Genomic DNA, 15,344 nt, shown 5'->3' with positions numbered 1-15,344 from the left:
TGCATTAATGAGAAGGATGGAATTCATATTCAGAGAATAACATTTTGTATAATTAGAGATGCAGTGTAAAAACTCAGAAGCTGTGCCCAAATTGGCAGTGGAAAGAACTGGGCTTTCTGTCCAAAATTTGCCTACCTCTACCTTAACTTAAATTCCAGATGGGGCCCCCATACAATGTTATACAAATTTCATTCTAAGTCATAGCCAGACTTGCAAGAGGACCAGGAAGACATCCTATGTGTTAACAATACATATTAGCATTAACGTTTTTGTTTTGTTTTTGAGACAGGGTTTTGCTAAGTAACACAGGGTAGTCTAGAACATAGTCTTCTGCCTCAATGCCCTGAGTTGGAAATGGAGACACATGGCAGAACTTCCCATACTGTCCCATCTGCATCAACCACAGCATCTGCTTCAGTCACAGGTGCTGAACCGACAGAACCCACTCGTGAGACAGGCATGGGGGAGACGAAAGAAGGTGTGACCCAGCTCTCACAATGTAGCTCTTCATGAAGAAGATCTTAGTAATGGAGATATTAGGAGGAAGAGAGCTTTGCCACAGCCAAGCCATGTAGGCTAGAATCACAACTCAGCTTCTCCCAGCTCACTACCATGCTTCTCTCTGAGACAGGATAGTAAGAGTGCCTGATATTGGAGTCTGAGCAGTAAGCAGTTAATACTGTTTATTAACTAGTTACTTGGCATTGAAAGTGCGCTGAAGTACTGTTCAATGAAACTAGTCTGTCTTGTGACAAGTTTATGAGGCTGTGTCGCTCTACACTGACCTCAAAAGCACATCCTTCCCCCAACTTCTAGCCTAATAAGTAACTTAAATCCAAAGCGCTTTTATTACAGGCACTTACCAGCTGAGAAGCACATAGGAAATACTGTACTTCTCCCACCATTCACTGCACTATGCCACAACAAGCAGGTGCTGTGCAATACTAGATGAAAGGACTGAGAGGGGACAAGCCTCCTACTCCACTTTCTAGGATCCTGGGTGCTGTATGCAGACAATATTATATTTTAATAATTAATTGTTCATCAAAGAAAAAGATGAAGAACAGGGATGCCAAATTCAAAGTTATTCAAATTGCAGAAATGAATAATGCATGACTTTTATATTAAATACACACTGTATTAAGTAGTCTACATTTCACCCAACTCTGTCTTTCATTTTTTAAGCATTTTGAACGACAATATGAATAATCAGTTAGGGGAGGTTTGTTTGGAAAAAGGAATACCTTATTTGAATGCAAATGAAGTATATTTGAAGATGATTAAATTTCCCTTATCAATTAGGAAATTTTGTATGAGGGCCTTAAAGTCATGGTCAGCCATTAAGCTCAACCTAGCCAGTTATCCTTGCAGCTTCCTCTCAACACTAAATTATATCTGGCTCATTCTGTTCAATTTCTTCTTTCTGATAGCAGTGCCAAGAGGCAATTTTTAATTAAAGAAAATTTGAAAGATTCAAACATGCATAATTGGATTAAAAATGTGATCATTAAAACATTAGATGATAATCATCTGATTGATTGCATTTTTCAGTGTGTTAATAACTTAATATTTGCAATGCTTTGGCTACATAGGGACAAAGAAGTCTCTTTAGAAAATATGCTGAATAGTCAACATATAGAAGAAAGCAGTGATGTCATTAAGAACTGTGGGATTTACCAAGCATGGTGGCATTTACTGCTCACCATAGAGAAGAGTGGGATATTCAACAGAAGCAGGAAAGAGGCAACATCACTTATTTCTGTCTTTGTAGAGGAAATCCCAGAAGCCTCAATAGTGGCATAAATAGCTAGTGCGGTGTATAGGCTAAGTGAGGTCGGCTTATAGGATGAAGAATCCAGATTACCAAAAGCAAACACAGAGAGGCCCAGAGAATGACACTGTCTTACAACCTTAATGCAAAACCACCCATCCTCCTTGACTATGTTAATGGCTTCAGTTGACCAAGCATGCCATTTTGATTTAAAGTTGACGTTCAAATAAAACATGTTGACATTAATCTTTCCAAAGAGAAATTATATGAAGATCACAATTAAAGAAATGGATGTGGGACTGAAATTATAGAAGCTCTATAATGACAACTCTCGGGACCATTCAGAGCAGTTCTGGGGCTTGTCTCTACCTGTATATGCCCGGAGGTGGTCATGTGGTCACAGCTGACATGATGATACATCCCTGAGGCTTTCTTTTCACCAGGTCAAAGAGCTAATTCACAAAAGGGGACCAAGGTACACAAGAATTAAGTGGTTTTGACAATAAATAAGAAAGTAGTTGGGTGCCAGAAGGTGCATGGGGTGAAGGGCATCTCAGACTGGGCAGAGTGACATAAAACTTTAATCTAAGCACTCTAGCGACAGAGATGGGCAGATCACTGTGAGTCTGAGGCCAGCTTGGACTACAAAGTGAGACCCTGTCAAAGAAAAGAAGAGAGAGAGAATGGAGACTAGAATGAAAGAAAGAAAAGAAAGAAAAAGCATATGAAAATCCAGTGCACATTAGTGTACTGGCTCACATCAGTGCTCTGCTCCAGGCATTGGGACAGCTGGGCTAATCCCTAGCAAGCCTCCTTTCCTTGCTATAACAGCACTGTTACCTACTTGGGCAACTGTATCGATGACACAATGCTACATGTGGAAAGCACTAAGGCAAGGCTCAGTCCACCTGTAGGTCAGACAGCTAAGATGTATCTGCTTTTTCCTTTCTTCACCTTCTGTTTCATTACCATAATCAAAACGTACAGGTCACTGTAAACCACCTTCATTATCAATGTTATCATTGTTTCCTTTATTTTCTTTGCTAATTTTATTTTTAAAGCTCCGACTGCCCTCACCCTTATGATCCTCCAGCCCATTGAGTGCTGAGACCATACACACCATCACTGTGCCTGACTTCATTTCCTTTAAGTTTTGTATGCCCTAGCAAGGTCAAACATCATATGTTCAAAAGCCAGGTAGTTGTAGATGCAGAACACTCCAGAGTCACCAGCTGTCCACAGCTCCTATGTGCAGATCAACAGAGCTATGGTGTAGGAGGGATCCCAGCTCATGCTGAGTGCTCACCAGCTGCCAGGCACACTGTGTGCTGTAAGACAATGTTTCTTTAAGATAAACCAAAGACCTTACCCCGACCATGTAGTAGAGAAAACTGAGCTCTGGGAGAACAAGTGAATTTGTTTGTACATCTGCTCAAAGGGAAGAATAATATTCAAAGCCGAATCCTGTGCTCTTGGCCCAAAGGTGACAATATTTCTCCTATCTTAAGGTGATGTATGCACAGCAGAAAAACAGGGTATAAAGTCACCCAAGGGAAGCCAGTGGATCACTGGGCTTTTTTCTTAATCCCTTTGTTCTTCACATTTCACTGCAACAAGGTTAAGCATGTTTCCCTAAACTCCCATAGTCCTGTTCAAATGATAAAATATCCACAGAGAAGGGTGGTTGGATGAGAACTTCTGAGGCCTTTTTTATGTCCTAACACTATTGTTAACAATGACATTCAGTGATAAAACAGCACTCACGCTGCATCCTACTTCCTGGATTTAGCTAAGAAAAGAAAAGGAAATGGCTCACATCTATGGTGGAGATTTTGATAAATCCAAATCCAGGAAACCGGAAATGGCTTAAGCCTGTCTGCTTCTAGAAGATTTTGAGATCAAAAGTATTCAGATAAGCATCAGTCCTTCCTGGATCCATAAAAAGACAGGAGCCAATTAGCCAAGAGCTGGCTGCTGTACATTTATAGCACACTTCAGGAAAGTTCCATGCAATTAAGTGCTGGAAACATAAACTTCAAACGGGAAATTTTGTCGCGTGTTATGATGTTCGAAATCACCAGTGAGCTGTAAATGTTCAGAATTATCAGTGAGCCACAGATAGCAAAGCACAGGTTTCCTCACTGAAAAGAGGAAAAATCATTTGAACGACTGCTTCAAGGTAAACATTCCAATAGAACCCTCATTAATTCACTTGAAACACATTTGGAGTACAGGAGGATTGGGGCAAACCCAGAACCAAAGCTTAGTCTGTTACACAGTGAATAATGACCCAACTAAGTATTTATATTATCTGGTCGCACACACATACACACAGACATACACACAGAACCACACACTGCATAGGGGCAGTGCTATGAATAAAACAAACAAAATACCAGCTACTGCTGAGGTGAGGCTGGAAAACTTTTTCTGAAAAGGGCCAGAGAGCAAACAGTTAATGCTTTATAAGACTGTTATGTATTGTGGGTGACAACTACTGCCAGTGTACAACAAAAGCAGCCACAGACAATATGCAAATGAATGTGTATGGCTGAGCGATAAAACTTTATTTATAATGACAAGCGGTGGGCCAATATTTGTTTAACCTGATAAAACTTTGAACAAGCAAGCAGGAGGCTTGATTTGGTCTACAGATTACAGTCCCTTGAGCCCTAGAGTGTTCTGGGCACACAGTAGGCATCATTTCTATGTCTTCCCAGCCTCAACACATTTACCCAAGGCAAAGTAATCTTATTTTTTCCAAATGGAAATATTGGTGAGAGACACAGCCCTTTGCACAGGATCACACAGCTTCCAAGATGGAGAGACAAAATTCAAATCCAGGGCAGCCTGAACTAACAAATGCTTCGATAATATTCTCCATGCCGGTTGGGCTCCTAGAATAAAATTTCAAGTGGAAAATAAGAAAACACACTTTTATGTTTGGACACCATGAAGCAACTTTACAAGCGAGTGAAATACCAGTCTCTGAAGCAGCAAGGATGGCATGTGTAGAAAGAAAATATTTGCACAAGAATAAAACGGTTCATATGCAAGGGTCAGCTTATTCCTTTGATCTCAGAGTCTTGACTTGTGTTTCCTAGGCACTCTGAAGTTGAAAGAATGGACTCAAAGATGCTTAAAGCTCATGGGTAAAAAACAGGCCAGATGCCTCAGATTGAGGCAGCTCATCTCTGTGATGTCTTGCTGGTACATAATGACACGGCGACTATTTCTGTCCTTATTAGTTTTCCCCTCACAAAGCCTTCTTTCCTAGAATTTGTGCTTCCAGAATTCATGCAGATATTTTCAGAATAGTTAGCCATGTGGTCCTAGATAGTTTTCCTTTTTCTTTTCTTTTTAAGAGCTGCGCCATAGTCATATCAGTGAGGGAGCAATTGCCACAGACTAGAGTCCATTACGTTTTAACTTGCTCCTTCAACAAAACCTATTTGGTGGTACTCTTTCAAGACTGAAACCGGCAGATGGACACACACACACACACACACACACACACACACACAGAGTGGCAACAGCCAGGGAGAAACAGGACCTTAAAGTTGGACCACTTCTCAAGGTGTGACCCTGGAACAGGTTCCCAGCAGTGCCTGCTTCACTTGCTTGTGCCACATGGACCAAGTAGTTGAATGTCAAGAAGACTCCATGATGCCTACTGGGCTAGTTCAACCTTTCCTGGATGTACACTGAGCATGCAGCAACATAGAAGTGAGGAGCTTTTTGTTTTTACACTGTCATCTGCACCACTTTGTTGTTGTTGTTGTTTTTTCCCTTTTCCTAAACCCTAAGAGCAGAGCAGGTATTGCATCTAAAGTTAGCTCTTCAATGATATGACCTGGAGGCAGACACAGTTCTTTCACGGTCTTGAACCAATTCGCACACAGAAGAAATGATCTATCAGGGGTCATTACAGCAAAAAGGTTTGCGAATGGTGCTGTCACCTCCTCTTGGCTTGCTGTGAGGTCTCTGGTACAGGAATCTGAAGCTCCTACTTTTGAGTTCTAATCATCATCTGCTTTGACTGTAGAATGCAACACAATGGTGAACAAAGCCAAAATGCCAATCACCCTAAAAATAGTACCGGTGTGGAACCTCTACTCTGCTCTCGGGACATCATCACTATCCCCCTCAACACAAGAAGTGAGTATAACTTCCATTTTGAAATAATCAAATAAATAATAATAATAATAATAATAATAATAATAATAATAATAATGCTTTCTTTCAGGCTTACCATCACTAGCTTGTAAAACCTTGCTCCAATCTTTCTCAACTTTCTGGCTGTCAAATACAACCTGTTGCTTGGTGGTCCAGTCCTTTTCGCTCAGTACCAATGTTTTACTGTATGATTACGCTGAGTTGTCTTCACCTAACCTGCTATGGGACGGGCTGTAAAGCTGCTCTGCATTGGACGAAGCAATGTCATAGTCAGTCCTGTACTCAACTCTTGCCAGGTACATGTCTGAGTTCTCTTTGTTAGATTGTGCTCAGTGGTTCTCCAGAGTTTTAGTGTTAACTTATCTCACAGTACACACACAGTCCTTGGTATTTGCACCATAGCCAATATTCAATACTTTTGGCAATTTTAGTAAGTTTAGACTATCTATACATGCTGATAGGATTTTGATGTTATTGCTTAAAGCCTTATACACAGGATCTATTGGAGAAGTTAGAGTATGAAACACATGAGCTAGTCTTTTATTTAGCTCTCAGAGAATGTACAAATCAGCAAGGACACGAAGGTGAAACTGTTTCTACTATGGATCACCCCCTATGAGGTATGCTCAACTATAGGTGTGAATATGTCCCAATACAAAATCATAAACTTACTCCACACATTGTATAAAGTTTTGGTAATTTGCTTTTGAAACTCAGTGACTTTCGGGTACAAACTTTGTGTGTGACAACATCATTTCTCACTTCTAAGATATTAAACATACCCAGATAAATAGGTTAAAAACAGTACTTGACAGCCAGGAACCCTGAGCCTCACGGTCACCTCATTCTGCCATTCTGGCTTGTAGCACCATGGACTGATTTGACTTGTTCTTGTGCTTAACATAAATAGAACCACAAAGTATGTGTTCTTTTAAGTAGGTTGTAGGGTGCCATTTTTTTAAACTGTTGCATATAATGGGTTACACTCTCATATACCATGGTGGTACCTATGCTCCCACTGGTGAACATTCGGTATTTTTAATCGGTAGCTATTAAAAACAAAACTCCTGTTTCCAAGTATTTTACGTGCTTTTGTGTATACACTTTAGCATGAGGTTGCCAGACTACTTGTGCAATGTGGCTTTCTGAAGGGACTTTCTCAACCAGCCCATCTATGGGATCATAATCTTTATAAGATGAAGCCTACCTGCTGTTTCGGACTTAGAGGCCCTCTGAGTCTGGGCATGTCTAGAATTCTTTCTTTATTGGAGAAGTATCAGTTGAGTCAGGTGTGGTGTGTAAAGAAGGATGGATAGCCTGGCACTTGCTCCTGCCACCGTGGCAAAGTTGGCTGGAGGCAGCCAACTTACAAAATATTACTTGCTTACTTCACTCTTTGTTAGGGGCTTAGAAGGTCTCCAACCAGCACAGGATTTTGTCCACAGATTGGGTAGAAGATGTATCTCTGTGCAAGAGGAGAAGAGGGAGAAGCACAACACAGATGTGCCAGGAGATTTACAGGTGTAGCATGGCATGTACCTCTGAATTATGACATCCCTTTGGAGGGAGGAAGCTTCAGGGGGTAAATGGCAGGTAAACAGAGGTTACACATCTGGGAGAAGAGATTCAGTAGATTCGTGAGGGCAACTATTAACAGTATGAAAGGGAGTACTATTTGCTGGGGCTGGAAACACTGACAAGCCAAACCCTGGGAGCTGTCTGCAAGGAGCAGAGTGAGCTGCAGGGTCACAGCCTTCAGGAGTCATATGCCATGCTGGAACTGGCTTTTTGATGATGTAGTCACATTGGTGAGAACTTTATAGTTAAGTTTGTTATCCCTGTTCCTTGTAAGTAAGCCCTCACTTATATTCCTGTTGGTAACCCCAATACAAGCTCACTGGTCCACCAAATTGAACACTGGCACAACTGTCTGTCATGGGCTCCCATTTTGGGGTGAGTGTGAGTGAGTGCTGCATCTCTCGCAACAAAGACTGTCACACTACTGTTTGACAGGCCAGCTGAAACTCTCCTGTGAGACATGTTTGCATCTGGTCCCTTTCTGGACATCTACTGACCAAGAGAAGCTCTCCAAAGCCTCATTTGGGGGACATTATTAGAAGTGTGCTTCAGTGACCAGAATGTGTGCTCTTCAGGATCAGGAAAAACAAAATGATTGTGGGCTGGGGATTTTGGAAAAGAGGGGCAAACAGACAAGGCTCAACAACCAGGCAACTGGCATCAACAGGTTTCCTCTGTTTGGGTTGGTTCTTTAAGGGTAAACGAAAAACTAGTAGGAAAAATACAGACTTTTAGCATGAAACTAAATGCACTTTTCTTATCATTTAGCAGTTTTGTAAAATGAATTAAATGCCAACATTTTTTTTGTACACTAGGTTTTTTATTAGATATTTTCTTTATTTACATGTCATATGATTTCTCCTTTCCCAGTTTCCCTCCAAAAAACAAACAAACAAACAAACAAAAACAACAAAAACAAACCCCTGCTGCCTCCCCCTCCCCATGCTTGCCTCCTCACCCTCTCCCACTTATTCGCCCTGGCATTCCCTTACACTGGGGCCCAGAACCTTCATAGGGCCAAGGGCCTCTCCTCCCATTGATGATCGACTTTGCAATCCTCTACTATACACATGCTGCCAAAACAATAAGTCCCACCATGTATAGCCCTTGGTTGGTACATGCCAACATTTCTATACGGCTGTTATATGCACACTGTATTTTGACATCACCTTTGTGATGTCAGATAAGAAACAGCGCTTCCAGTGGCTTATGAGCTTCTACAGTTTATCTCTGTAGCAATGGAGAAAAATGTTACTGTGCTTAGAGTCCTCAAGAAACTATATCGCCTCTCTATCAGACACTTCTACCTAAGGGCACTGTGCTGAATCCAAGCTTGCTCCCAGCCTGGAGCATCTCTCTTTCAGAACTCTTCAGGCTTTAGTCTTGAAATCTCCATAGTCCTAAGTCTGAGCGAAACTGGCTACTCTTCAAGCCATGGCCTGCTTAACCACAAGTTCCTCCCGTGAGTACGGACTGCACGGGCAGCTGCACACACTGTACCTAGCTCAGTGGTGTCAATCACTTCAGGAAGAATGAAAGACACTACTCCTAAGATCCACTGCACATTTTTGAAGAAAGGATGCAGAAGTAGAGAATCCACTGCAGGGGTCAGGGGTGGAGGGTGGGGATCAGGTGGATGACTCCAAACAGAAGCAGGGGAGGCCTAAACTCTCTGAGAGAGTGGCCCTTGGGACCACTCTCTTTCCAGAGACAAGCTGAGGTGAGGTCACACATTCCAGATTCTCTGTGTCTTCATGGAATACCCCTACAGTGAACCAGCCTATGAGCACACAGCAGGGAATCACATAGGTCCCAGACCATCCTATGCAGACTCCATGCAGGCTTGGCTCTGGAGTTCTTTGATGTCCTTCCTGGCCAACACTTTTCAGAGCCTTTTGCGGCTTCATGTTCTTCCCCTTTCTCTCATAATGAATACTCTCCTCCAGTATACCTCCCTCTCCTCATTCTTCCCAGGCCATTCTTCCCTATGGGAAACCTCTCTTTCACTTAAAATTCTACCTTGGCATCTGATTTGCAGAGCACCCAGTGACCAAGCACTGCATGTGAAGTGGAGCCAAGACCAGATAACTCATTGCATCTCCATAGAAGGTTGATTCTTCTCACTAACAGTAAAACAGCCAGTTGATAAGAAATTAACATTCTAAGATATGACCCGCAGAGGTCAAGAAGTAAAAGCCGCCTCAGAAATCTACCGCAATGTTTTTGCACTTCACACATCTGCAACATCATTCCCTAGCCAGAGAATCTGTGAAAGGCATAATTATTTATGCCTTCAAATCAGCAGATCACAAAAACTCATAGAACCTTCAATGAAAAGTACAGCTAGCTTCAACAAAAGGCCTTTTCAACTCTTCAAGGTGTCTGTTCTGACCCTGCCCACTGCCACTTGCTTTCTCTCTCAGTCAGAGATGAGACTCAGAGGTTTTTAGTCCCTCCCTCCCCTTTTTTTCTATTTTTATATGTTGATATTTTCCTTTGTATGCATGTACTTTTATCTGACTTAGACATTTAGATGTGATTTATTGAGCAGCTACTGTTACCAGGTGTAGTGTGTCATCCTTCTGCCTTTATTGAAGCTTAGGAAGGTATTGCATGAGCAGATAAACAAAAAAGGTATTCCAGATGTTTGAGAAAGAAACCTGGACGATGTCACAGGAGTGATTGGGGTAGGTAGGGATGGGTCCTTTGACAGGCAAGATCTGAACTGAGACGACTGGGCATACTCGTGGAAACACCCTTGGGGAATATGCAAGGGGGAAAGAGAAGGTGCCAACAGAGGAAAGAGCAAAGACTGCAGAAGAAAAAGGCAATGCCTCCCTTCCATTCCCTCCCCAAAAGAGGTGGCTGGGACCTTCTCCATCTATGGCCAAAGCTAGGGCTGCCTGTAGTCAGGCACACATCTCAGTTTTGCTGAAGACATACATGAGCTTTTCTTGGAGGTAAACATTGTTTGCAACTCTCTTCAGTCATAGAGAAGGGGAGGAACCTGGCATTACCACATCCAAACCTCCTTAATTCAGACAGTGTTCCTGTGTGGAATTGTTTGCACCCCTTTCTGAATGACTTATGTCCAAAATGATGGCATTAGGTGGGGTCTGGGGAAGGTAGGCAGGTCATGAGGAAAGGGTCCTCAGAGACTGTGTAGCTCTGGGGAGACAGCTCAGTGCTACAGTATTTCTGACAGTGAGGCCCTGAGTTTGATTCCTGGGTTTGAGCCTGGGTGGGGCTGCTTTTATGTGTGTGCTGGAGATCTGCGCTCAGGCCTCCAGTGAGGTGGGCACTTTACTAACTGAGCCATCTCCCAAGCATTCTGTTTTCACTAGGTTTATCCTTGTTACCTGCCGCACGACTGAACAGAACAATTAATGCTCAATCCAACTTAATCGAACTCTGATAACAAGTTTAGTTTCCCTGGAAGAGGAATTTGTTAAGCTCTACAGAGTTGGCTCATGTCAGAAGACAATCCTTGCGAAGGTGTGAAGACATTTTATCACAGTTGCAGGAACACAGGGAGATTTATTATGGTTACCAATACTATTTTTGTCAATGTCTTTGGAATTCTAATTAGATTATTAAAACTTTACAAATCATTACCCGAGATCCAGACTCAACACCTTCCTGCAACAAGGGTGCTTCTGAAACGAGAGCATCCTGGTGCCCCAGGTAATGATGCATTGGCTGATAATAAAGTTGCAGGGAAATTCTGCCAATAAAACCAGTTGGAAGAGACAGAAGCATTCATCTTACTTTCTCTCCCAGGTTTATGCCTGAGGATATGATGTCTGCCACACAGAACATCAGCCTCGCCCTTCCATGTCAGCAGCTGCATGGTGCTGGCTCACAGACTGTGAAGTTTAATGGCTTGTCCTGGCTACTTATATTTCCCCCTTAAATCTGAGAGGCAAATCAAAAATATTTACAAGTGACATAGCACTTGGAAAAGAAATAATTTTAGGAGAAAAATGAGACGAATGGCAGATTCAACACCTAAGAATCGTATATCTTAGAGCATTCTGATTTACAACATGTACATTCACAGTAATACCTAAGGGGAAACAAATGGCTCACTGTTAACCCAGGCCCATTGGCAGGTTATATATGCAGGTGATCTTTACCCATCAGATAATGGCTCTAAAGCCCTTCAGCATCTAAAGCCCTTCAGCATCGGAGGGCAAGGAATGGTATCACCCTTGGTCCTCTGTGAGATAACCTGATTCCTTCAGGTACAGATGTGAGCCCTTCACTTTCCAGCTAAAGGAAGAAGATGGAGCTTACTCACCGTGATGTACGACGCCCTTCAACCCGTGGATAATAGGTTCCAGTGCAGAATTGTCCCTTGGACTGACCTACATGTAAAGGAAACATGATTGGTTAAATCTGTCCTGGCATCAGCTCCTACAGCCTCAGTTTAATCTTCTAGAGAGAAAGGGGAACAGGATGTATCTAGCAAGCTGGTGAGGTCTCACACATACCAAACGCCAGAGATTTATGACACAATAAAATCAAGGGAGGAAGTCTAAATCACAACAAAGAAACTTCTCAGAATACATTATAACAGGAGAGAAACACCACTTCCATAGCGCAATCTTAAAAAGCTACTGCTCCGTTTTATTAAAAGCAGTTCCTGATAGGCTAAAGGGTCATTGAAAGTCGTCAGAGAACAATCCATCATTGGCTGAGTACTTCAGTACCTTCTGGTGATTGTGTTTTTCCTTTCATCTTAGAAAATGTACCAGTTCCCTGCAGCTCATTCTCCTCTGTAAAGACTCCAGTTCCCTGGGAAAATGCACATTCTTTATGCACATTTGTAATAGCCACTCAAAGCAGGATGACAGAGAAAGGGCAGCTTATGGGAGATCGAGTCTCTACCTTCAGCTATCTTCTGGAGTTGATGTTTCCCCAAACCAAGCCCACTGGCTCATTCCTGCAACTTTTAGATACTATTTTAGATAGTACTTTAGATTAAAATTTCCCCAGCATGCTTTAGCTATAATTATTTACAAATGTCTATAATTATTACAATGTCTAGAATGTCCTTTAAAGTAGTCCAGGAGTGAGTATCAGCTGGAGAATGGGGCTACATGGTTCAGACCATTTAGGGTCTTGGGTGATAGGTATAGGAAGGGTCATGATATGCCCTTTCTACATCTATGTATGTCCTTTTCCTCCCCTAAAAATAATGAGCTTTTCAAAATCCATTATCTGTGGTTAGCAAAGTTCTTGCATTTTTCCTCTTCAGGGGCTGCAATTCCTATTAATCCACTTCTAACATAATGAATTTGAGCTATTGATGAACCATTCAGTGTGCAGCAAGACCCAATTTGCTGTTTCAAGGTAACTCAGAAGAATCTGGCGCCAGCCCTATGCTGAACTTCTGGGAACTACAAAGGATACACACAACTTCCAGCTTCAGCACATGTACCGCCCCTGTTGAGGAGCCATTCCTGGCTTGCTGTCTTGGAGAATAATCTACACTTCATGCATCTTTCCCTTCCCTGCTCCAGCATCTCTAAGCTTTAAACTGGGGTACCATTGCCCTCCTAAGGGAACATGTGATGATATATTTCTAGTTGTCACCATTAAGGTGGGGGGAGGATAATTCCACAGAACAGCAGACACCAAGTGAGTATAGAATAAAATAGGAGTGCTGTTAAACATCTCATGATGCTTACCACTGCGCCATGTAACAAAGAACTACCTGATGTCAGGTCAGAAGTGCATCTCATGATGCTCGCCACTGTGCCCTGTGCAGCGGTGAGTTGAAGAAGCACTTTCAAGGAGCTTTCTGGGGAAAATGACTATATTTCAATGTTTGGAGTCCCAAATGTATGGGGTGTGTGTGTGCGTGTGTGTCTGTCTATGTCTGTCTCTCTGTCTCTCTGTGTGTGTCTTCAGAATACAGGGACTATTATGCTGTCCTCTGTTTATAGACTAAGAACATAATGTGGAAGTTGGCACTGCATTGTAAATACTATGAAAGAAAAAAAGGAAGGAAGGAAGGAAGGAAGGAAGGAAGGAAGGAAGGAAGGAAGGAAGGAAGGAAAATGGGAGAGGAGGGGAGGGCCATGAACTGAGTGTCTCAGAGTCTTAGATCACACAGGTAACATTCTGGAAGTTGGCATAACTGAGCCTCCAAGTCGTCTGACAGAGAGCCCAGACCAGGGCTATGTAGAGATTAAAGTGTAAAACATTCTTAAAAAGCCTACATATGGCAAACACTTACAGGATATACCAAATCAAAAGTATACTAGAAGAAATACTGTATTTCCATCATCCATACATCCAATTACTATAAACACTACAGATGAATTACAATTACATGTATAGATGAATTACAAGTAATTGACGATCAGAAATTTAAAAATATCCCTCCCTAATTGCAATGCAGGACTGAGAGACTCTCAGTAAATGTGATCATATTACAAAAGCCCATAGAGAAATCCATGCCACAGGCTGTAGGTAGAAGGAAGGTTTGAATGAGTGTCCTCTACTCATCTGTCTTCAAGGTGGTGATATAGGAGATGGTGAAACCCTTAAGGCTTATGGCCTGGTTGGGGACATGTCCCCTGTCAGCCACTGGGGACATGCCCTGGTGGGACCCTAGGCACACCCTTTCTCTTTAGCTTGCTGGGTGATGATGTTAAGAGGTTAGCACTACTTTTCACTCTACCATGTAATGCCTACCTCAGGTCTAAATTAAGGTGGGGGGGGGCAATCAATCATGGACTGGAAAACACAAACATGTAAGTCAAAAAAAAAACGTTTCCTGAGTCAGTTATCTCATACATATTTGTATGCAGCAAGAGGATAACAGAGGTAATTTCTTTGATTCAGGGGAATAGAAATGTTTGTGTGTCAAATTACTTAAACTCCTGAAGTCTGTGAGGAGATGGTGAAGTGGTCTAACCCTGGCCCTCCTTGCCACACTCACCTCTAGAGTTGGAGTTTGTGTTCCTCATCAAGGGTGTTTATCATTTTTCCCTACTTTTGAATCAAAATCTCTATCTCACTGTTTGGGATAAGGGAAATCTGGTGAATGTGACAATGGCAGATGCTCATGAGGCATTGGGACCATAAGGCCACCATGAAAAGAACCCACACTGGCCCATCACAGGCTAGAAGGGAACAGGGAATGAACATGGACAATTCCAACTGGTGTCCTTCTAGTTTGCCAACTAGCAAAAAGGTGAGCAAGGCCACTAGAAGCCATGTGGCCTCTGCTGAGCACCTGCAACTCCTGGAGAGCCGCTGAGCTCATCCAGCCAGAATTCACTAACTAATGCATAGAATCCAGGAATAATAATGTGACTGACACTTCAATCATTCAGGGTCATTTTTCTTTCAACAGCTTCTGTGAATGCATGCAGAGGCTGAGGTTGGAGGAACAGCTATGATATCAATAATCTGTCCCCCCAACATGTGTTGCTCATGTTGTATCCTACAGGTTTCTGAAAAGATTCCTTATCAGACCAATTCAGCTGACTTAGCCCTTCCCAATGCTGCTGCTCCTCTGCTGCTGATCATGGCAACCTTCTAGAGTCAGTGCCTAAAGGTTTACACTGTTTACACTTCATTTACCTATAGCCAACTGTGATCTGAACACACTAAACGGAAAAGACACAGCAGTCGGTGTTGGTGGTGCATGTCTGGAATCCCAGCACTGAGAGGTGGGAGCAAGAAGGTCAGGAGTTCAAGATTATCCTCAGCTATGTAAGGAGTTCAAAGAAAGCCTGGGCTACATGAGACTCAAAAAGCAAGCAAGCGAGGAGGAGGAGGAGGAGGAGGAGGAGGAGGAGGA

At 42.5% G+C, this 15,344-nt stretch overlaps 1 protein-coding gene across 2 annotated transcripts in view; it reads right to left on the bottom strand.

Moving 5' to 3' along the window:
• Positions 1 to 15,344, bottom strand: part of Ptprg (protein tyrosine phosphatase receptor type G) — a 680,661-nt gene that overhangs the window by 132,456 nt on the left and 532,861 nt on the right. For both annotated transcript variants that reach the window (XM_031344861.1, XM_031344870.1), the window contains exon 6: positions 11,826 to 11,892. In XM_031344861.1, coding sequence (XP_031200721.1) covers positions 11,826 to 11,892 — 67 coding nt within the window. The remainder of the gene's footprint in view (positions 1 to 11,825; positions 11,893 to 15,344) is intronic.

The sequence above is a fragment of the Mastomys coucha genome, unplaced genomic scaffold (genome assembly GCF_008632895.1).
Source record: "Mastomys coucha isolate ucsf_1 unplaced genomic scaffold, UCSF_Mcou_1 pScaffold10, whole genome shotgun sequence".
NCBI lineage: Eukaryota > Metazoa > Chordata > Mammalia > Rodentia > Muridae > Mastomys > Mastomys coucha.
The sequence above is the reverse complement of the archived record's forward strand: the minus strand, read 5'-3'. Positions and strand labels throughout refer to the sequence as shown.